Raw genomic sequence first — 22,560 nt, 5'->3', positions numbered from 1 at the left:
TGCCTTGTGCCAAAATAATTAATGAAAATGATAGGTAAAAACTGTCCCAAAACAGATCACAGAAATGCTTCCCTTGAGTCTGTGCTTCCCTGTACAAGTTGTCTTCATCTTTAGGTTTTCTGACATCTTATCAAATACATACATGCTGAAAGACAAAAAAAAAACTTGGTATTTTACAGAACAGTTTAACAATCCTTATTTATGTCAGTTGTCCCACTGGAGTCATTTGAGTAAAGCTTGCAGAATCCATTTTATAATCTCCACTCCTAGGTGAAAAAAATCTTTCTCTTCAAATGCAGCTCACTTTGTTAGAGCAAACAAATAGATAATAGTTAAACATTTTTGTATTGGAATTTATGCAAATCTTTTGGCAGAACCCACTATGTGTCAGCCTACAGTGTGCTTAATTGAACTTCAGGGTTCTGGTCCTTAATAAGAAAAGAGCAAGAAACATGATTAATAGCTAAGCATGGTCAGATAACCAGTGTGAACAGCATTATCCCCAACAGAGGAGCGAAGTGATTCTATAACAGGAGATGGAACTAGGTAAATATCACTTCATCATGTGACAATTGCTGTCCTCATTGGCAGTCTCTCAAAAGAGCATCATAGAGGGTCACAATTCAACATCTAAAGTTAGAAATGGTATAAGGCTGATAGTGACGAGGGCCAACATGCAGCTGCTTAGGTAGATTTCAAAATCGTGCAACATAGTTGCCTTGATACGTGAGAATCAATTACTGAAAACCTTTCATGGTGATCAAAATGTGACATTAAATAATTGAGTATCACATCAAATCTTGTCTGCAATTAATTATCTGGAAAAGTAATTATGCAACAAAATCAAGTAGCTGAAATTAGAGATGTGAAGCACCCTGGTTACTCAAAGACTGTAGGAGAGGATATTTATATTTTTTTTATTTGTAACATGAAGTTTTAAGTGCCTAATTCTTTATTGAATTAAAATCTTGCTCAATTTTAATTGTTGTCATTAGTCATATCTGCAGTATAAGATACATTGCACATGAAACAGGTGTTAATGACTAAGTTTGTTTTGTCTAAAGTAAAAATGATTAGCTGTGGAAAAGAATGTCTTTCAAGTAGTACATTAAAAAGCAAATCTGTTTTGTTTAGGGGGAAAACAGCCTAAATTCCGCTCTTTTTTTCTCTTACACTCAGAGTGTAAGTTTAATTGGAGAACAGATATGAAATACTCTAAAGGTCAAATTCATTCTTTTTAAAACAGCTATGATAAATGTAACAACATAGATGTTGTGAAAGGTTAGAAAAGCCATTAAAATACAATTTACACTAATAGCAATAGTTAGCTTGCATTAGTTAGCTCAAATATTCAAAATAAGCAAGAAAAATATAGTGAATCAAAACAGAATATATATACAGTGTAACAGACTTAAGTTTAAACTCGCACATGAAAATTGTTTAAAAGCTTGTAAATACAGGGAAACATTTATGCAATCATGATAAACCTGATTATTTTTTAAATGGATTCTAATAATAACTGGTGTCATGAATATGCCAAAAGAGAGGAAAATTAATTCTGATCAGTAGATCTGTACAGAATTTGATCTGTGTGTGTATAGTACTTAAAAATCTGAACTGATAAAGAGTAGTCAGTCAGTCATGTTACTTAAGCGGGTCCCAAAATAGCACCTTCCTTTTTTGGTAGAGTTAGGTTTGCAGCTGTTGTCTCTATCTGTTGTCTCTGAAGAAAATTTTAACACTAAGAGTTGCTGACGTCAATTTTTTTCTTTTTTTTACAGCTGATGTGGGCTTTGCCCCTGACAGAAGTTATTTGGTTCTAGCTCTGAGTTTGGAAGAAGTTGGTATATAGATTTTCCCCTAACTTTCAATTGATGTGTTTAGCTTTAGTGGGAGTAATACTATCACTTAAACCATGTTGTCGTCTCAAGGAGTTTTGCTACATCCATATGGAGTGCCAATGATTCTGCCGGCAGCACCTTACTTCGCTGGACTTGTTCAGGTAATGCAAGGCCACTTCCAACAAGCAACTTAACTCTAGTGCACTTAGAGTAATAATTGGAATTTTTATAGTTGAGAAAGCAAGCACTTTTAATACAGGCAAAAGCTCTCATGTAGTCAGTGAGAAGACAGTAGGAAATCAAAAAGATGGATCACCCTAATCTGTGTATTGACATCTCTCATGGCTGAATAAATGGTGTAGTTGAGCTATATTTGCTTGTATTGATTTGTCTGCTGTTTAACATTCATGCCTTTGCTTCACGAGGTTGACCACAGGGCAGAGGATTTGCTATCCATTCTAGGTTTCTGAGGGAGTCAGCATTCCCACAGCAGGTCATAAGACAAAGTAACTTACCATGATGTGTTTAGGTTAAGTGCTTTAGCAAGGCAAATATGAATAGTGTTAAATATGCATTAATTCGCATGTTATGCAACACACTGAGTGAAAAAGGGTTTGCGTTTTTGTGTGTATAGAAATATATCACCTTCACAGAATAGCTATACATATCATATTAATTCTTTTGAGCCCTGAAAGTGTAAGATCTTGCTTCAGGGAGAGAGTTCTGTATTTTAGAAGTTAACTGGCAATTATAAGATTTAGTTGTTGTTGTGTTGTCTGCTTTTGATTTGTATTTTATTTAATCAAAAAGTGATACTACTGAATTTTCAGCTGTTATACTTACGATTTTTAATAGATCATGTAGATACTAATTAAGCAAAAAAATTCTATTGTTTACAGTATTGGAAGACACTAGGAAAGAATTCAAGTCACATTTCAGGCATTGACAAAATGAAGAAAATGGCATACCCTATAAATGGCAGTAGTTAGATATTATGCATTAACAGGGTCAAGAGACACCAGTGTATGAGGGCATTTCTGTGCCATGCTAGTGATCAGTCAAATTAACTGTGGAGGAGAGGCAAATTTTCATTATGCTCCTTTACTACAACAGTTAGCTCGCGTAGGGGGGCAATCACAGCATGAACCTCTTTCCCCTCCTCCATCTAGGTACATTCAGTAATCCAAGGCTGAGTTGTGTTCTTCAGTTTAGGCTTAATATCAGACACATATGTCTAATAGAAATACAGCATTACACAGTGGCCAATATCAGATATTGAAAACCTATGTTGTCTGGGACATGGAAGCTGATGCTATTTTTCATGCAGTGAGACACAGTAGCACACTTGAACACATCAAGCAGGCCTTCTTATCCATTAGAATCTGGGGGTGAAGGTCGGATGCCAGAGCTCAGTCAGACCCTGTGCCATCCTGTCCAATAAATAATTACAAGCAAATCGTGCCTTTCACTCTATGCTGATTGTTGCTGAAATTGCTTTTGAAAGTTCTCATAAGTTCCTGTTATAGATTAAGTGCTGGTGTAGGAAAAATAACTGCACCCAACTGAAATGGGTGAATGTAATCAGGTTTAATGGACTCAAGAGCTTGTTGGGAATTAAATAACTATTGATTTGTTGGAAAGTTGCTGTCATTACAAAATGCCACTCTGGACACATTATCCAAGCAGATAGATTAGAAGAAAGTGCCCTTTGAAATTTTGGGATGCCTTACTTCAAATCCTTTTTCTTTTCTTTCTTTCCTTAGAAAGATATATCCAGGCTTATGCTACTTCATTAGCATAGGTTTAAAATAGTCAAGCAATAAGAATTGTTCTACAAAAAGATAGGCGTGTTTACAGGTACAGCTGAAAATGTTCTTCATATGGATACTTCTCTAGTCTCTCCTCTTCTTTCCCTCTCCCTAATGTCATACCTGAAAATTGCATTTTTGGAAACAGAACAAATGTTTGACTTATTGTCTTAGTGGATGAACTAGAATATTACATGTTTTAACTGCTTTCTCACCCCACGTTTTTATCTGCATTAGCAGTACCTGCAGTCAGCTTGTGGTACCAGAAAGCTTATTGTTTGTCTCTTAGAGTAAACCTAAGTATCCAAAATAATGCAAAGGATGCTTGACAGGCATATTTATATCATCTCTTTCTAAGCGGTAATTACATAACATTCAGAACTTTAATGGAAATTTTCTTCAAAAATATGCCTTGATAAACTGATTATGCAAACATTTTTTACTGGGTTGCAGGTTGAGAGCCACAACCCTGACGTATTTTTAAATACAAAGCTGTTTTAGAGGCTTGTAAGATTGCAATTTATTTATTTGCATGGATTTCTACAGAAAGTAGATGTATTTCTGATTAGGGATTTTGCATTATTTCCAATTGGATTTACAAGAAGATTGCCTATGGAAACAGTGTAGAGTATTGCATAGAGATTTGAGGGACTATTTGGGGTTTTTTTATTGTTTATTTTCTTGCACAGTTGAACAAGAGAGCTCAGAACTCTGTGGAGGACTGTTAGTCTTCAGGGGTTCTGCACCTTCAAGTGCTCTATGTTGTTTTACTTTATGCTGTGTATGTGCAGGATTTTCCAGCATCTCCTCCTAAATTCATCAGTAAACTGTCCTACGTCCTCGGCTTCCTTTTGTCACACCCTCTTGTTACAGAGTACTGGAAGGTGTGAAACTTAAGACAAACAAAAAATGGGCAAATACTGTGGGTACATCTCTGGAAACACTTTAGAAAAAGACGCATGGGTATTTTCCCAATTGTATATATTATTCTATTAAGAAGATTTGTATTCCACTTACAAAGATCATACATTTGAGTAAGATGATGAAAAACTGAATACATGTTCTTGAAGAGAGATGGTAGCTGTTCAGAGTTACAGACATGTCAAAATGTATCAAGTTGTTATATATTTGCAAACTTTATTTATTGGAAAAATCAGACTAACTTCAAAAAACTTATTAGAATGATGATGGTATTATTGCCTATGATTTCTTAACACATTTTTTAAAAGAGAAAAGTAAAATATCTTTTCCTCTCCCTTTTTACTTCTGGGTGAAATTGTAGGAGGAAAAAAATCACATGGAAGTACAAATGATGCATAAATAGCATTATGCCTCATGTGGGTGGAGAGATGTTTTCTGACTTGGCACGAAAGATGTACTGGCAGCTTCACAGGCTGTCACAATTACACTGCCATGAGAACCAAAGCAGGTACTGCAGTCCAGCAACTGCACATGCTGTGGACAGCAAGGCCTACTTTGTGTCAAAACTATCATGCTGTTTCTCCTGGCAGGTGAGATTAAAAAAATGCCATAGAGGACCAAGTGGCACTCCAGTAAAAGACTACTTATGCTGCCCTTGGTTCATATCCCAGTTTCATCATTTGATTCCCGGGGGGGAACCCTTATGTCCAGATAAGCTGTGAAGTCAGTAGGGTGTCACATGAAAAAGATCTGCTTTGGTCAGGGTGTGGGACTGTTGCCCTTTTGTCAGGAAACATGGCTGTGTGCTACTGTACCGTCTTGCATGTTCTCAGAATAAACATGTGAAACAAAGTTCTGTTTTTCATTAAAATTACAAAACATAGCATCAAAGAAGCCATTTTGCAATTCACAGAAGATTAGTATGTTTTGAGGAGTAATAAGTTAAATGTCTCCATATTAGCTTCATCTTTCATGGCTTTGAACATTTTAGGTGCATAAAATCTTTGCAATTGCTCTGGACACTCAGAATGTTGGGGTTATGATAAAATATTTTAAAAACACAAGTGCAATATTGGACATTTCAATGATGAACGTTAAATTATTACATGGCTGGTTTAGGTGGCTCAGTTTCCATTGAGCAGAGAATGAGGAGTTCATATTCATTATTATAAAAAATCACTTAAGTTGACATTACTTTGACTCTTCAGTAAAGTTCTGGAAAATTCTAAGTAGAGAGACAGTTCTATTTTATGCAAAATGTGCTACTTGAAAAATGAAAAAGGTGTGTTTTTTCTCAGTATGGTCAGTATTTCTTAAGGTAGGCTTTTATTTTAGCACAGTGACCAGAAAAGCTGGTTATGATGGTTTAAGCTTAAATTCATTGTTAAAGACTTCAGCCAGCTAAGCTGAAATGTTTTCTTCTGCTTTTATTTGCTTATTTATTTGTGTGGTGGTAAAGGAGGGGTAGAAGAAAAGTAAGAAATAGATGGCTGTTGATTAACTATTTTAACAAACTGGAATTACTGTACTTTTAAGTACATCATTCTTAAATTATTCTTAAGATATTCTGATTATATCTGTGCATCTCATTTTCCATAACTAGTTAACTAGTGTGTTTGCATGACAACTGGAAAAGTGGTAATCTGGAGACAGTTCCATTTTATTTTAGGGCTAAGTGAGAGAATTGCCTAGAATATGCTGTGAAAAGTAGTGGTGCAGGCTTCTTCACAGTTTCATCTTTTCCCGTCTGTAAAATCCTTATTTTAGTGCTGTATTGGGAAGTGCTAGCAGTGAATACATTCAGAATACTGGTAGATGCTAGCATATTAGGCTACCTGCAGTATCACACACACTTTCTGGCAGTCCAGTTTTGAAAAATGTTGTGGATATGTTGTGGTACCTTACATTAAAAAGGTTTTTGTAATTTAGTAGTTTTTATTTGAATAATGCATTTGAAAAAGAAATTATAGGAGGTTTTAGTTCTTCCCGTGTTGCCTGAAGTGGTGTATAGTTCTTTCAGTTGTTTTTACATTACAGTCTAGCGGAATACAGTGCATAATATCTGTCATTGGCTGCATTGCCTATTTGAAGTGCAGTAAGTAGATGATTTACCTTAGATGCAGATTTATTCTGGCTTGATTGTGTTGTTCCGTCTTTGCAAGTGATAAGGGTCTCCTATTACTAGGACTGTACTCCCAGTGCTTTGTGAGTGGAGGACTAGTATGTTTTACTACTGCAATCATTTTTCATCTGAGTGCATAATTTGTTCTGGTTTTGAGAGAGTATATCTAACATTTCTTCTCGCAGTCTGAGTTGCAAAGTTTTTCTCACTTCTGTATCAAAAGTTCTTTTAATAGAAGAGGTAAGGTGGCAGTGATAGTGTTGGATGTGGTCTGCATTATTTTGTTAACAAAAATTTTCAGTTATCAATATTTAAACCTCTAAAAAGAAAACTTCTTTTTTTTCTTCCTTTTGATATATGGATCAAGCAATGTAACCAACATGTATTCTCTGTGAAACCTGTAATTTGTTCAAGAGGCTACATACAGCTTGAAAGTATTTTGTTATTGCTATTGCAGGAGTTTATTTTCTTTTAACCTGCCTTTGTTTTTTCCTAGAAGTACAGGTATCATAAAATACCTGGTGAGTGAATCTGCAGGGGGGAGATGGAGGGGCAATGACAAAGAATATCTTTCCCCTTGACCAAAAAGACTTCTTTTAAGGAGAAGGATAGTCTATCAAAACAGTTGTTCGACTAAGAAACAAGAAGTTATTTTCCCCTCCCATCTGCATAATTTTGTCTCACTAGCCTTTATTTCAGAAATCAATGGATAACATAATTTGAGTCAGGCAATGCTACGTTACCTTTTACTCTGTCAGCTCAGTCAATGTTGCGTTATAGTCAGGGCTTCTTTCTGAGCTGAGCAAAGAAGCAAAAGATTTCATCTGACACCCAACAGACACAGACTTTTTCTCCTGTCCCACTTCTACATGTAATATCAGTATTAGTGAATTTTAGACATTGTGATATATAATTATGGTCACTAGTTTATATGTTGGATAATACGCTTCATCAGTGTGTTTTAATATAGCAAGAAACTGGGAAAATCTGGGCATTCATGACTGCAGCTTCTGCAGTGTTTTTTTAAGTGGAATAAATGCAAGGATATTTAAGTTTGCATGAACAGGAGAATTTGTATAGACAGAATAACTTTCATTAGGACAGGTTCTATTTATTTATTTGTCCCCTAAATAAGACAAATTTTTTAAGACTTGGGTTGTCTGCAAAAGCAGGTTATTTAATTTGGCTTCCCTAACTAGAAGCCGGCAAGCTGATACAGCTATTTCCAAGGATCTGGAATTTCAGCTGATTTTTTTTTTTTTCTGATTCATGCATAATCATCAGTAATAAAAATTTTGATGGCTAGATTATGCCAGGAGACACAACTTTGAAGTTCTATTGCTTTCAGTAGAATGATACACAGCTAATATTAAAATATGCTTGTATATCTAAATATAGAACAATTATTTTTATGAAGTTGGCTTGAATATTTTACCTATTCATCCTCCGATAAGTTATCTTGTGTTACATGAGCTAAAGTCAGAAACAGTTAGAATACCTCTTCGGTTTTATTTGATCTGTTTGCTTGCTTTCTTTTAACTGAGGGTACACAGGTAACTTTTCTCAGACCTGGTTTCAAAGAGGGTGTTGTAAAACTATATGAAATGCCTATTTCAATAGACCAGATTGTGGAAAAAATGTATAGTAAGGACACAGTAATTTGAACTATAAATCCTTTCAGCTGAAGTAACTGGGGATTGTATTTGAACTGTTCTATTACTAGGTGAGAGTGATGGAATCACACCTGGCTAAATATTTGCCAGCTTGATATCACAACTGTCTTAAGTTTATGAGCATGAGAAAGGTTCATAGATAACTTGTAAAAAAATTGTGGTGTTTTTAGTGTAATGACACATCATGAACACTGTAAATAGATAATAGGAATTTGATCTAGGTAAATTTTATGTGTCAGTTTCCACTTGTGTTTCATGAGATTCAGATTATTGTGGATTATGGTAAATATCCTGGTTCTTTCTCTTCCTCTAGTGGCCAGAGATACATGAGCTAGATGGCTTGGAGGGTGACTTAATCCTCTTTAATTCTGATGGGTTTGTTAAATCAATAAAGGATGTCTATATCTAGTATTGTTTTATTGCTGATCAAGCTGAGAAGAAAGTATAAGTCTCTTACCTGTATACTGAAGAGTCTGAATGGTTCATATTCTGCCTATTAAGATTTTGTTTGAAGCCTTTGAATTAAATAAAACAAATTGTGCGTTTCAAGGTAATGTTATTCAGACTTTATTGGAAAGTATCTTTACATAAAAGCAATTTATTTCTTATTAGGGTAAAGATAAAAATACTCATAAAGCAGTGAACTCATCTGAACTATGCTGACTTGTTTTAATTTTGTGAGTTTTTTTAATTCTGTGATTTTTATTTTTTAATTCTGAGATGAAAAATCTTGTGAAATTATCATTACCCCAGTGCTTTTTCATCTTGTAGAGCTAGAAGTACACTTTTATTATGTCTCTGTCCTTATTTTGCCATACTATCTCAAAAGCATTACATGAATTAGTAAAATTTAAAAGTAATGGAGGAGAAAATGGTAGGTTGTTTATATATTGTTTTCCTGCGGTAAATGTCTATGACACCTTACTTTCTCTGTAACATTTAAGTATCCATCAAATACAGTAAAATGCATCTCCAGCTATCTTAGACATGTAAACTGCAAAACATCTAACCCAGGTAAGAGAGTGGCTGCCAAAATGCAAATAACATAGATTTCTCTGAAAGTTACAGCAACTATGCAGGTATGTATCAGCTGTCTCCATTTTTACTGACAGTGGTACTATATACAAGCATGTTTCAAACACTTCGAGAACAAATTATTTTGACACTTGAGAGCAGAGCAAGAAAGAGGAAAAAAAAGAATTTACAACATTTTACTTGTCTTCCATCCTAGAGAAAATCTTAGAATTGTATTAAATCAGAACCTGAACATAGGTGAGAATTCCAATGACTGGTAAGAACAGGTTGAAAAAAACCAAACCAACCCACTCTCAGGCTTTTTAAAAGATGTAACCACATGGTTGGTCAAAAGCAAGAAAGATGACATTTGGTTGAGAAATAAAAGTTGACTAGAGGTGAATGAAAGCAGGCTTTCCTGCATCTGTGAATGATCTTGTAGATGATCATACAAAGTGAATCGTTATTCTTTTTGCCTAGTAGCCTCAGTGTGATGCTGACTCCCAGTGAATTAGTAAACCTGAGAAGTCCTTCCTTACTCCCTAGAGATAATTTTTCTCTGTAAGTGTGGCTCAGGTGATTAGGCTCAGTTGGATGCTGAACAGAGTGCTGAAGATGGGACCTGCTTCAGTTACCTGAAAGACAGTTTGAAGGTGTGTAGACCCCTATGAAAAATGGTTCCTTATTCTCCAAGTGTTGGATATGTATTTTATGCATACAGGGTTTTGTTTTATTTTTAGGAGAGTGGATTTAGTGCTTGACCAACTTATTAGTATATTTTCTCTTTTGTTTCTCTGATGTATTAGAACTTGTCTGTGCAAAAAGAAATATAGAGATAAATTTTTAATATTTTGAAAAATACACAAAAACGCCTATTTTAATAAGTTCACATTTGCTAGGTTCTTTTTCTCTTTGCCTTGGAATTGTTCTGAAAAATGTTATTCAAATAAATATTTTTTTAAAAGAAATTTGATCTTGCTAGCATTTGAGGTACAGAGACAAAGTAAACCTCTACAACTGTATTTCAATGCCCTGTTAGAATAAAAGTATGTTAACTCTAGTAATTTATTTAAAAAAAAAAACAACACACAAAAAACACCAAAAACCAACCCTGAACCATAAATACTATTTAAAGCCATCGAAAACCAAGATGGGAGAAGATGCTGACTGTCTGTATACAAAACAGACAATACAAATTCTTAAGAAAGCTGTGAGGGTAGTTTAACAGAATCTCAACAAAGTTTTATTCTATAGAACCTGAACCATTCTTGAAAAGGTGTGCTCCTCAGTATCTTAAATATTTTATATTCTGTTATGCATTTGTAATAAATAATTAGTGTTAAGTAGTTCTTAAGTTTGTGGTACCTGGAAACTGTCCTATATTGGAAAGATGCCTATTCAGGTACAAGCTACAGGGCATTGCTTCACTATATGATCTCCATCTCAATGAATGTTGCTTTCAGAGGTGCAGCAATCTTTTCTACCTTGTCCTGATATAGAGCAAGGAGAGAACGAGCAATATGACGTGCTCTGTTGTGACAAGTCATGCAAGAGTCTGTTCTGAGATGAATGTGGAAAAGACAGCACAAGCTTTCCTTTCACTAAGAGAAATTGTCATTGGAACACTACCCCTTCTGGACCATAGGAATAAATTACGCTTTTGAGTATTACTTTTTTATAAATCTTGTGTCTAGACACAAAGCTGTACCCATTTTTTTTGTCTTTTTGGCCTTATAATGTCTAAAATCAGAATAAAGCAAACTTGAAATCTTGAAAATATCTAAACCTGTCTGTGACCAACTCATAAAATTAAAAATCTGCCTTCCACGTTCTCTTTATCTTCTCTTTCCATTTAAGACATAAGCATCCATTTCACTTTTCACTACCTAGACACAGTGGGGAGGATCTAGCAGTTATAACTAGTTGTATCCTGTAACAGAAGAGGATTTAAGGCTGACTGGAACACAGTAGTTAGGGTTAGGCCCAGTTCTCCTTAAAATACCAGCCAGTCTTTGGCAAGTTGTTCTTCCTACTCAATTTTCCCCTATCTAATCAGTTCTTAAGTTTTCCATTCATTTTTTAAAACTCTGCAGTCGCAGAAATGGCTCTGCATAGTTCCATGTATGTTTATTCATTCAGAATCTTAAATATAAAGTGAAGGAAAGTACTGTGTATAAGGATTTACTTCTAAATACTTCTAAAGTTAGCTAAAATTGTTGATGATTCAAAGAAATTTTTCAAAACTAATCATTCTGTAAGAAAAGTAAATGGATGGGTTTCATTATAGCATTGGTCAATGTGTAGAGGAAACCCTCTTCGCTGGCTCCTGTAGTGACTTATTTTGTAGACAGAAGTTATTAAAACAGGCCTTTTGAACGCCGCTGTTTTAGGAAATGAAATAAATCCATTGCAGGATTCCCAGAGTACCATTTTTAACTGACATACTGTGCTGGATTGACTGAAGTGACTACATAGTCTTTTTACTGCAGAAATGAATGCTTTGATTTTTATGCCTTCCTCCATGAAGGAACAGTTAAAATCAGGCATAGGGAAATGTAACAGATGTTCATACACATTTCCCATCTGAAAATGCCTTCCGCTGGCCAAGACAATTGTTAGGCACAATTAAGCCCAGTATATACATCCTGTACTGTAAGCCAAGTCTGCTGAATATGTTCCCAACAGGGAATCACAGATTTGGAAAGAAGGCAGTTCATATGAACTTTCACCTGCAGTAGATTTTTGAGAGTCACTGTGTGAAGAGCATAGGAGATCTGACTGACAGCTCTGAGTCTGTGCCCCAATGCACTGTGCTGTAAACTATATCTTTAAGAGAAACTTTCAACCCATGAGAGAATTTTGTATGCATTTCAGGGATGGTAAGACTTGAAATCTGATTTCTGAGTGGCATTGGGTATTACATTGCCAACTGACTTAAAACGTTTCTGATATTATGCCTTGTAATGTTCCACATTCCATCTAATTGCCACTGTAATCAGCTTTATGTTGGCAACTCTTTGTGATGACTACAGGGATATATTTTTCTCTTTTTTGCATATTATATCTGAAATGTGAGTTACTTTTTGATTTCAGAGGCATACTAGTAGTGAAGCGAGGAAGGCACTGTAGATCTGCAGACTTTTAAAATCATGTATGACATGTTTATCCAGAGAGTGGGATTTGTAATTTCCAGTGATATGATGGCATCTACTGTTGAAAAAGATGCTGAGAACCAAATACTCTTATGCTTCATGATAGGTATTGTAACTAAACACATTATAGTTGGCCTTTCCGGAAAAGCATGCCTTCCTGGTATCTCAAAAAATTGCAATGATTGACTATTTTCATTGTATCGGAATATCATACAGACGCTATGAAAGTGTTGACCTAAAAATGTCAGTATTTCATATCAGTCATTTTCTGTGTTTTTCTTTTTTTTTTTTCTTCTTTGAGGGACACACACACACAAAGACGCAAGACAGACATTGCTTTTCTGGTGTGTAATACCTGTCTTTTAATAATATAAAAAGCTCTGTGCCAGGTATGTAAAAAGAATCTGTGAATTGCTGGGCAGTAAGTCAGTCTTTTCACTGAAATATGCAAGAGTACCCTAAAACCTGTCTGCTGTTCTGGTCTTATTTTTCTGTAATAAGATATAAATCTGCAAATACCGATGCCTTATTTTTCTCTGGCCTTAGCTCTCCATATAATGTCTTCGTTAAATTCCTCTTTAGGTGGATATAAATAGGTTTTGGTAGCTCATGTTATCTTTACTCATGACAGAAATGGAGAGGAAGCTAGCCTGTAGTCTCATGTGCAAATGATGGTACACAGTTACCTGTATTTCTTAAAGACAAGAAAGTGAGACTCTTCTGGTTTTCTGAAAGATAGGCTTTGTTCCTATGAAAGAGAATGTCTTAAGTATCTCTTTGTTAGTCCTCTGGAACTGGTGGACTTCTGAGGAGTACTTAGAACATTGCTGGGCAGCATATGGCCTTTACTCGTGCCTAAAAATGATTCTGTGCTTGTTAACTCATGTGGTGGCTATGTGTTTGTTTTTTTTTCTGGTACTTGTCCACAAGAAGTGTCGTTTTGCTTAAGTGTCTGTGAAATGTACTTTTTATATGCTGTTCTATGGTCATCTTGAGGTCAGTATGTTCCTGGGGGAAGATTTCTGGCTGCGAATTTATCTTTTTGCATTGTTATTGGTTGATTCTTACAGAACTGCACAAAATTTTTTAATAAAAGCCTTCCTCTAGCAGAATAAGAGCAAAATGCTAAGAAAGGTAGTATTTTTATTCTCTTGGTTCCAATAAGAAATGGGAGATCAAGAAGGGAAGAGGTAGTCTAGTGATTCTTCAGTGAAACTTATTTAGCATGGGAGAGGTTATTTCAAAATATTAATAAATGTGTAGTATTGTGCTTTTGGATAGACGGGATGACCTTTTCAGTTTTACGTTTTCAGTTTGTTAGTTGAATTCATTGTAGAGGTTTTCTTCCCCTGAGTTCCAGAAGTTAACATCAACTACCTGAAATGCTTAAAAGTAGTTCTGGGCCAGAGCCAAACTACATAATTATTTAAGCCCATAGAATCATAGTTTTATTCTTTTGTTGTTGTTTCTGAGCACTAATTCTTTTCTGACACAGCAAATAATCTGCCCAGTGCTTCATTTTCTTGATACCATTCTATATGACCATTGTCGTAATATTACCATTTTTACCCCATGCTTCTCACTTTCTGTATTCTGTATGCCTCTGTTATTTCTCTCACTTGCTTCAGTAATGTTTTCTTTTTTATGTATCTTGGAACACTTGTTGCTAGAATGGCATAACTTTTTTCATTAATTAAAATTATCTTCTGAGTACTGTTCTTCAGTTCTATTAAAAAAAAGAAAAAACGATACGGTATCCACAGCATAAAAATAGATTGTGAGTTGGGAATTCAACACCTTCAGAAACAGATCCAAGAGACATTTTTAGGGAACACTGTATACTGGCAAGCATTTAGAGTATTTGTGCAAGTATTTCTTGAGAATGATGACTTATCTCAGATTGTCAAATATACCATCTAAAACGCCACCCATTTTACTACTAGCTTCCCAACCTAATGATTAAAACTAAAGAATTAATTTGTCTGTGGATATGCTGTATACTGATACTATTGCATTGTTAATATTTGTTATATTTACTACTTTGTTCTTCTGTATGTATGCATAATTCTGCTTAGGCAGTATGTTACCTTGAAGAGAAGGATATAAAAGCTATAAACTTAGCTAAAATTTATTGGGGTGGGGGATGGTGTGGTGGTATTTGTTAAATAGCAGTTGTGGCTCATGAATAAGATGAAGTAATTACTATTAAATTAGTATTAATTACCCTTTATGCCTTTTTTGGGGAAAAAACCACACAGTGTACGTACCTTGTGACTTTGTTTAATAGTTAGCTTTTCTCCCCTAACAGGGCAAGAGAATTTGAATATACATTACCTACTGCAGAAACAGAAAAATCAAACTGAACATGTAATGATTCTTTTTCTCTCTCTGTCTCAGGACAGAAAATTTTTGTTAAAAATTTATTCCATGGCCTTTGACGAAAGCCATCTCTCTAATGTAACAAAACTTCCTACAGTAACAAAACCTATTTTTTCTTTTTTGTTGTAGTTGTTGAACATCCCTCCCCCCTCCCCAAAATCAGTAAGTGAATGTATACATTTATATAAGGAGGGTTTCTTGCTGTGAAAAGGGATTTCCAATTCACAGATTCAGAGATGTTCAAGCCAGGAAAGGATCATTATGTTAATTCAGCCTGTCCTCCTGAACATACATGCTACAGAATTTCTCTCAGACACTGGCTTAAAGCAGACCTTTTGGTAAATGTTTAATCTTTTTTTAAACATCCAAGTAATTTTGATTCCATCAGTTTCACTGATACCCTACTGAACTGTTTGAATGTTTAATTAGCCTTGCAGTTAGGATATTGTGAGGCTCTATTTCTTTTTATTTCCCCTTCTAGCCACTCGTTCCTGCTGAGTTTGTCTTCAAGATTGGAAATGCAAAATACTCACAAACAAATGAGGAAGCTCTTGAAGTGTACAAGCTCCTAGCAGAGGAGTATGTCACAGACATGAAGAAAAATAGGGAAGGAAGGCACCTTGTGGGATCATGTAATCTACTTCTCTGCCTGAAGGCAAGATCAACTTTGCCTATGTCATTCCTGACAGATGTTTGTCAAGCCTGTTCTTAAGATCTTGAACAACAGGGACTCTCTAACATCTCCAGGCATTTTACACTTGTACTAGAGGTGTTATTTTCCCCAATGTCTGAGTTAAAATCTTTCATTTTGTAATTTAACCTCCCACTGTTGTTTTATGCAGAGTGGGCATACAAAATGCATTGTTTCCATCCTTTTCATAGTGGACCATTATCTACTTAAAGACAGTTATGTCAATCTCAGGCGTTTCTTCTTGTGCTAGTGCAATCGTCATTCCTTCAGTCTTTCCTTCTAGAGTTTTCCTTACCCTACTACAGTTGTGAGACATTATAGATAAGATTTTTAGAGCCACGTAATTATTTAGGTATCTAATTTATCTTTTTGAGTAGAACATAGTATAATATATGAAGCATAACTTTCCTTCAGATACCTGAAATCAAAGTAGGAGATAATAAAATTTTGCTAGTAGATACAGATGTACAACAAGGAGGAGAGGTGAGAGTTAACACTAAGTCGTGCGACACAGAGCACTGTGAAGGATGAGTTTATTTTGCTGTTATTAAAAATTTCATTTCAGGATAATCCCTCTGAGATTTAACACGTTATTTTAAAAAAAGTTTCCTAGAGCAGCAGTAAACAAGACACAGTACAGTAGGTTCAAACGATTCATAAATGTTTGGATTTTTTAAAACATCCCATTTATTGAGTCTATTTCTGATACAGCACTGAAAGAAACAGCAATTATGTTGCCTATGTGTTTGCAAAGAGTGACATTTGTAAAGTAATCTATTTGAATAATCAGCACTCTGAAGCCTTGTCTGCAGTTTTTGGCTGTCAAATTTTGTGACAGAGGAGGAAAAACTTTTAAAGCACAGGCTAGATCTTTACTGATTTCTTGCATATCCCTTCTTCATCAGCAACTCAACTGAGGCTGAATTTTGAGGTGCTGCTGTATGTGTGGCAGTATCAGTTTCTGTGCATGGCTTTGTCAAAGCACATAGCCCGTGCCTCTGAGTGTCCAAAGAACAGGAACACTGCATCCTTCCATCTGGATACTTTTGTTTACATTAGTGTCACAATGCCCCAATCCCCGTTAGTACAGAAATGTGTGAAGAAACCTCATTTTACTGTGACGTTTACATTAACATAGGACATGTTTAACTACTGCAGTGCACAGGGGTGGCTGTTTGTACCAGTACAACATAAAATCACTTTCTATTACACCCACTGTTTGAGTGGACATCATTATGGAAATCACAGAAGAAAAGTCACACAATATTTAGAGACAAGAAAAGCATGGTTTTCTCTTAAGCAAAAGTGAAACCTCAACACTGTGGGTAATGGTAATGATATGTGTTATTGGTAGGAATAACTGATTATATTAATGGCAAAACAGTAAACAAAATGCACATATGCTACCTGCACTTAATTTTTCCCTTGACAATCATCACTGTATTTTAGGGAATTATTATCTCAAATGTATGATTTCTCCTTTTTTTTTTAAAGTTTGTAAAGTTGGGTGACAAAACATGGTGCTTGAATACATACACTCATCATGTCTCTTAAAGCCATGGTGCTGTAAAGTCACATGTTACAAATTGTAATTAATCCATATTTCATTTGACAGCCTCCAGTAAAAGAAGGCATTTTGGCATGTGTTCAGGAACATTGCTGTTCAGGAAGGCACTGAAATTACAGTAAAGCACATGTTGAAGTGCTTTCCTGAATTAGGATCCTAGTACTCACTAAATATAATCATATTTTCTCAAGTTTTCCCCTAGTGGTAACATTGACGGTAGGATCTGAAACTCTGAGGCATGGATCAAGAATAGCCTGTGATCATGAAGAAGCAGCTAAATGGTCATGGAAAAGCAGAGAGATGAAGAAACGCAAAGAAGTAAAGTGAAATAAATGAGACTTAGCAAAGTGGGATTTGTTTGCCGGTTTTTATTTGTATCATTTTATATAGTGACTCAAAACCCCCATACATACCAGATTTCTGCTTTATGGAATCTTCTTGCCCTGACTTGCTTTTTTAACTTATTCACAAGAGTGCTAATGTGTTGAGGTGTACAGAGCAGAAATAAACCGAGTTAGAAAACAAGGGCTTAGTGAGCAAGGGAAGTGTGGTGGAACCTCACAGCCCTTCTTGAAGGCCTCCAGGCAACCGTTGCCAAATGTCTGTCTCTTTCTTATAGAATTTGCTATGTAACCTCAGAGAAGGATGAGAGCTTTCTCCCCTCTTACTGACCAGCACTGGGGAGAGCTTGTAATGGGTCAAAATGTGATAATAAATGTATAAAGATGAAAGAGTGCCTTTATGACTCACTCCCAGACACAAAATACAGATAACTGAGTGTCTTTTAAAGGCATATTTATAGAGGGGGTTTTATGCTTTTCCATTTATGTAATGGAAGAACAGAGGGAATGCAATAAGGTTATGATTTCTTCTGCTTAAGTTTCATGATAATAAACAAGATGTTAGTAAGTTAAAGCTATCATATTATCAGTATAATTTTTCTTCAATATCTTTTTTCACTGTGATTTACCATTTTCCCCTCTTGTCTGGTTTATGCATCAATGCCTGCGTAAATAGGAAGTGATCCTTGTAATATGGACAAAATCATGAGCGTAAGGCTGGAAACTCCTTTCAGTTTGCTTAATAATATGTTTTATACTTTGTCTCATGTATTTATCTAAGGATGCATGCCTATTTAATTACGTGAGAAAGATTTCCATCTGGGGCATGTGAGGAAAGATCTGTTTCTCCTGTAGCCTAACTTGGATCACATATTTTCATTGCATGAAACTTGTCGCAGCTGATTTCATCCTTTCAGGGACAGATTTTTAGGTAGTTACATACATGATAAAATTAAAATACCTCAACAGTGGTGTTTTTTGGGAAACTATTACAAAGGACTTGTGTATAGTTTTAAAATCTGTGGACTTGTTGGAATGCAGCACTGTCTTTTAATGTTGTATATACATTATGAGTTATCTTGCAGGAACACTCCTGTGAAATTTAAGTATCACCAGGAATGAGAAAACCAGATGAAATGCTTGTAAAGATAATAAAAACTTGATATTTGAAGATTGTACTGAAATTTCTTAAAGTGGGGTTTACAATGTTTTTTAAACTAGCAAAGATTTGCTACATGTTTAAAAATTACCAGTTCTCTCTTTCAGTGTATGTAGTCATATTCTTTTTTTTTTTTTTTCTTGCTGTTTGTTATTGCTAAGATGTGCTTAAATCATGCTCTGTGCTCAGTGAAGCTTTGCTGAAGAATGTTGGTCAATAGTTGCAAAGCTGTCAAACACTTTTCCCTAAGTTGAATTTACACAGACACCTCAAGAAGAAATTAATGAAATCTTGTTTCACTCTACACATGTAGCTATTTTAAATAAACTTTTAGTGATCTAGAGTCCTTTCTGTGCAACTGCATTTTTCTTCTGGATAACAAAATACACAAAATCTTCACTAACCTTTGCAGAATGAGGGGGATGGAAGTTTAAAATTTTTGTGGCAAACGTTCACTTTAGGTTGGTGATATGTGAATTTATGTGCTTATTTATTATACCAGTGATAGATTATTCTTACTTCTACTTAAATTTGACAAGCTGTGCAGTGCTAAACCCTGCTAAAATGGTGCAAAGACCCAATTACAGAAGCTACAAAGGCGTGCAAGAGTGAGCAAAGAAAGAAACATATAAAAGGATTAACGATCAAAAATAGAATGATTCCAGTGAAACTGCATTAGGAGACATCAGGTAGGAAAACATGAAAGAATTAGAGTATGAAGAACAAAGCTTTATAAAGCTTCTGAAAACTGACAAACATATTTTAAAAATTATTTCTGTTAACTCTCTTTATTAGAATGAAAATAATTTATTGGAAAAGGACATGTTTTTCAATCTTGTGTTGAATTAAACACTTGAATTGTATTCTTCATAAATTTGGTTTACAGGGCTTGAGTTCCGTCTGCAGAGTAGTTGTAGGTGGCTTTAACCAAAGATTTAAAAAATAAATTGTATCTTTAATTTTACGTAAAATGTTATCTAAGATTTATGAAGAGTTGCAGAGTGGTTTTGTTCTAATGCACATTACCTGTGTTAAACATGCCAACCCTTTTATTCCTTCTGTGTCTTTAAACACTGCTTTTCCACTAATCCTTATTTCCATATACAGAAAACATGGTGTTGCTCTGTAACTAGAACACTGACAAAATTGTGGTGCAATTGGGAATGAAAATGGCATTTGACCCTCACTTTTCTTCATACAAATTACTATTGCATAGAATTCACTTTCTTTGCACAGGGAGAAGGGGATAAATGAAAAATAACCCTTCCAGGAGTAAGACTTAATTGCTATTTCTCCCTTCTGCTTGGAAGAACTAGACAAAGTACAAACTTGTACAGTATTGCTAAAAGGATTTCTCTATTTCCTACCTATGGGATTTCTGCTGAAGTTGAGAGAACCAGTTTAGATACTAATAACAGGTCCCAATCACAGTAGCTCCTGAATATCTTTTAACATCTAATTGCCAATTATAAGCAAGCTTTCTCCAGATAAAAGTCTTTAAAATAGTCCAAAACCTTTGCGTAAAGCATCATGTGCTGTGTATTTTTGCTCAGCATGGAACCATATTCCTGTAGCAGTTCATCTGAACTTAGTATTCAGGTTTCGCTTTCCATCTCCTAGACCTATTGAGGGTTTCAGTTTGGGAAAGGATGAGAAGTGTTATGATTGATTTTTTTTTTTTTTTCCCCCCTAAATATTTTTGTAGAAGCATTGACTACTGGTTGAGGTGTTTTGTAGACATTCACTGGCTCTTCTCTGGGGTTGTTCTCCATGTAGTTATTGCAGTATGGTTGAAGCCTGGGAGGGATACAAAGCAAGACAGATGGTTTCCCACAGACTTCCCCTCTAGCTCTTTCATCTTTCATCTAACTATTAATTCATCTGTTTGGATGGATACATTCACGCATGGAACCAAGATGAATAATAATGAGATTTTTAATAACTCCCTACATTTGCATTCCTTGTAACTCTTTACATGGTTCTAGCTGATTAAAATGAATCATTTACATAATTAACATATGGTTATAGTGTTGGCTTTAATATGCTGATTATCTCAGTACTTTTGTCTAGAGTCAATTGGATTCAAACTGTAACAATTGTTTGAAGTGAGAATAGTTTATTCCTGTGAGGGTTGGTGAATATTTGCCATGGGGCCTGATTAGAAATAGCACAACTGTCCAAGAAATTCTTTAATGTAAAGCATGTATTTTTTAAAAAAAAGCAAAACAAAAACAAGAACCAAACACAAGCATCTATTACATCTGCTGTGTTTAGGTCAGGCTTTATGAATAGCTTTCTATGGTTAGGGAGACTTCTGCCATTAGTTCCTTAGTGAGATACAAATAAAGTACCAGGCATAGTATTAAGAGTGAATCAAGACAACCAATGCAGGTCTGATTTTTTCTTAATCTGTAAAGATTTGTTTGTTTCTTTTCTTTAAATCAGGTTTAGAAATAATATGTAATTTTAAAAAATTAAGGTAGAATCATGAAAATTTTTTTACTACACAAAATGTGTTTCAGTATTTTTATATTCACTGGATTACTCTACTCTTAAAACTAAAAGAGGAATAGTTTTCATATTTGTTATTTTGCTTGTTTCCTCTTAGCATGTGTGTGTAGCAAGTAACACTGAAGCTATTGTATTTTAAGAATTGGTAAAATATTTTCCAATCTTGCTATCACCCTTGATGGTGTGCTTAGCTTCCTAATGCAGAAACTGCTTGAAAAGAGAAAAGAATTGTCAGGTTTTGTGGTTAGGTAACTAACACTTGTGTCAATGAATGCTTTTGAATGTTCATGAATATTTGAAGCAAATTTGTGTTAATTGCACTACTGTTGTCCACAATTAGTCTGTGGTAGACATGATTAATTGTAAAGAGCCCTGACATTTATGCATAAAAGGCTTGAGGTCAAACAGAAATGGAGAAAAATGGTTGCTGCAGCATTGGCAGATGGAATGCTAATGCATTTCGACTCATACTGAGAATAATGATATTTCTACATCAATAGCAAATAATTGTTTTAGAACTGTGGAATATTCTTCTTTTCTCCTTTGCTTTTCTTTCTCTGTTTAACTTTCTTCCCTCCCACCCCAGGATGCTACAGTCACTAGTTATTTCTACAGCATAGCCTTTAATTGGCTTGAATACTTCTTTGTCAAACGTTTTACTGGAAACCTACACCAAATTGCTAGCTGGGAAATGCCTATATTGATTTGTTTCTCTGAGGAAACGTATAATGGAAAATGTTCTGATGGTAATTATACATGCATTTTGAAGGAAGTCTCTTGAATCTGTTTTGGTATATAACCTTTCAATAAACAAAATTCCCGTGTGCCTAGGACACAGGCCTTACTAACATTTTAGCATGCTTATCATGTTGAGGAGTAAATAATTCAGCAGATAGAATATCAGTATTTTAATTTCTGTCTTAATAATGAACTGACCGTGTTCATAGTGTGATTTCTGGCTTATGAGTGTGATCCATAACTATTTGGGTCCTTTTCCACCACAAGAAACACCATGCGACGCTTAGACCAGTACACTGTAGTGCTCCCAATGGGTGGAACTGTAGGGCTACAGCATTCTTCATGGGTTGCTGGTCCTAAGCCCTAGAACTTTAAAAATCAAGAGACCCTGGTGGATCTTCCTTTTTAGAAAGCTAGCAGTATGGGGGATTCAGTGAATATAGCATCACATAAACCTAAGGCTGGTTGTGTATACATGGTGTACAATAGTCAAATGTATGTGTACCTGGAGCAGAGGAAGTCGTCTTCCACCTGTTCAGTGTTGGGGAGTTGACTGATAAGTTTCCTTTGTTAAAATTGACACTATTGTCTCTAATTCTTTATAAGCTATTGATGGACTCCTTAGTCCAGAGAAATCAGCTGG

At 35.2% G+C, this 22,560-nt stretch overlaps 1 protein-coding gene across 15 annotated transcripts in view; it reads left to right on the top strand.

Annotated features, from left to right (window-relative positions):
* The window catches only part of RBFOX1 (RNA binding fox-1 homolog 1), a 1,419,204-nt gene that overhangs the window by 1,150,809 nt on the left and 245,835 nt on the right, over positions 1-22,560 (top strand). For 5 of the 15 annotated variants that reach the window (XM_064461980.1, XM_064461981.1, XM_064461983.1 and 2 more), the window contains exon 4: positions 1,782-2,002. The exons of the other annotated variants lie outside the window; for them this stretch is intronic. In XM_064461980.1, coding sequence (XP_064318050.1) covers positions 1,916-2,002 — 87 coding nt within the window. In that variant the 5' untranslated portion in view covers positions 1,782-1,915. The remainder of the gene's footprint in view (positions 1-1,781; positions 2,003-22,560) is intronic. 15 annotated transcript variants of the gene reach the window in all.

The sequence above is a fragment of the Phalacrocorax carbo genome, chromosome 10, assembly GCF_963921805.1.
Source record: "Phalacrocorax carbo chromosome 10, bPhaCar2.1, whole genome shotgun sequence".
Classification (NCBI taxonomy): Eukaryota; Metazoa; Chordata; class Aves; order Suliformes; family Phalacrocoracidae; genus Phalacrocorax; species Phalacrocorax carbo.
This window is presented reverse-complemented; position numbering and strand designations above follow the sequence as displayed.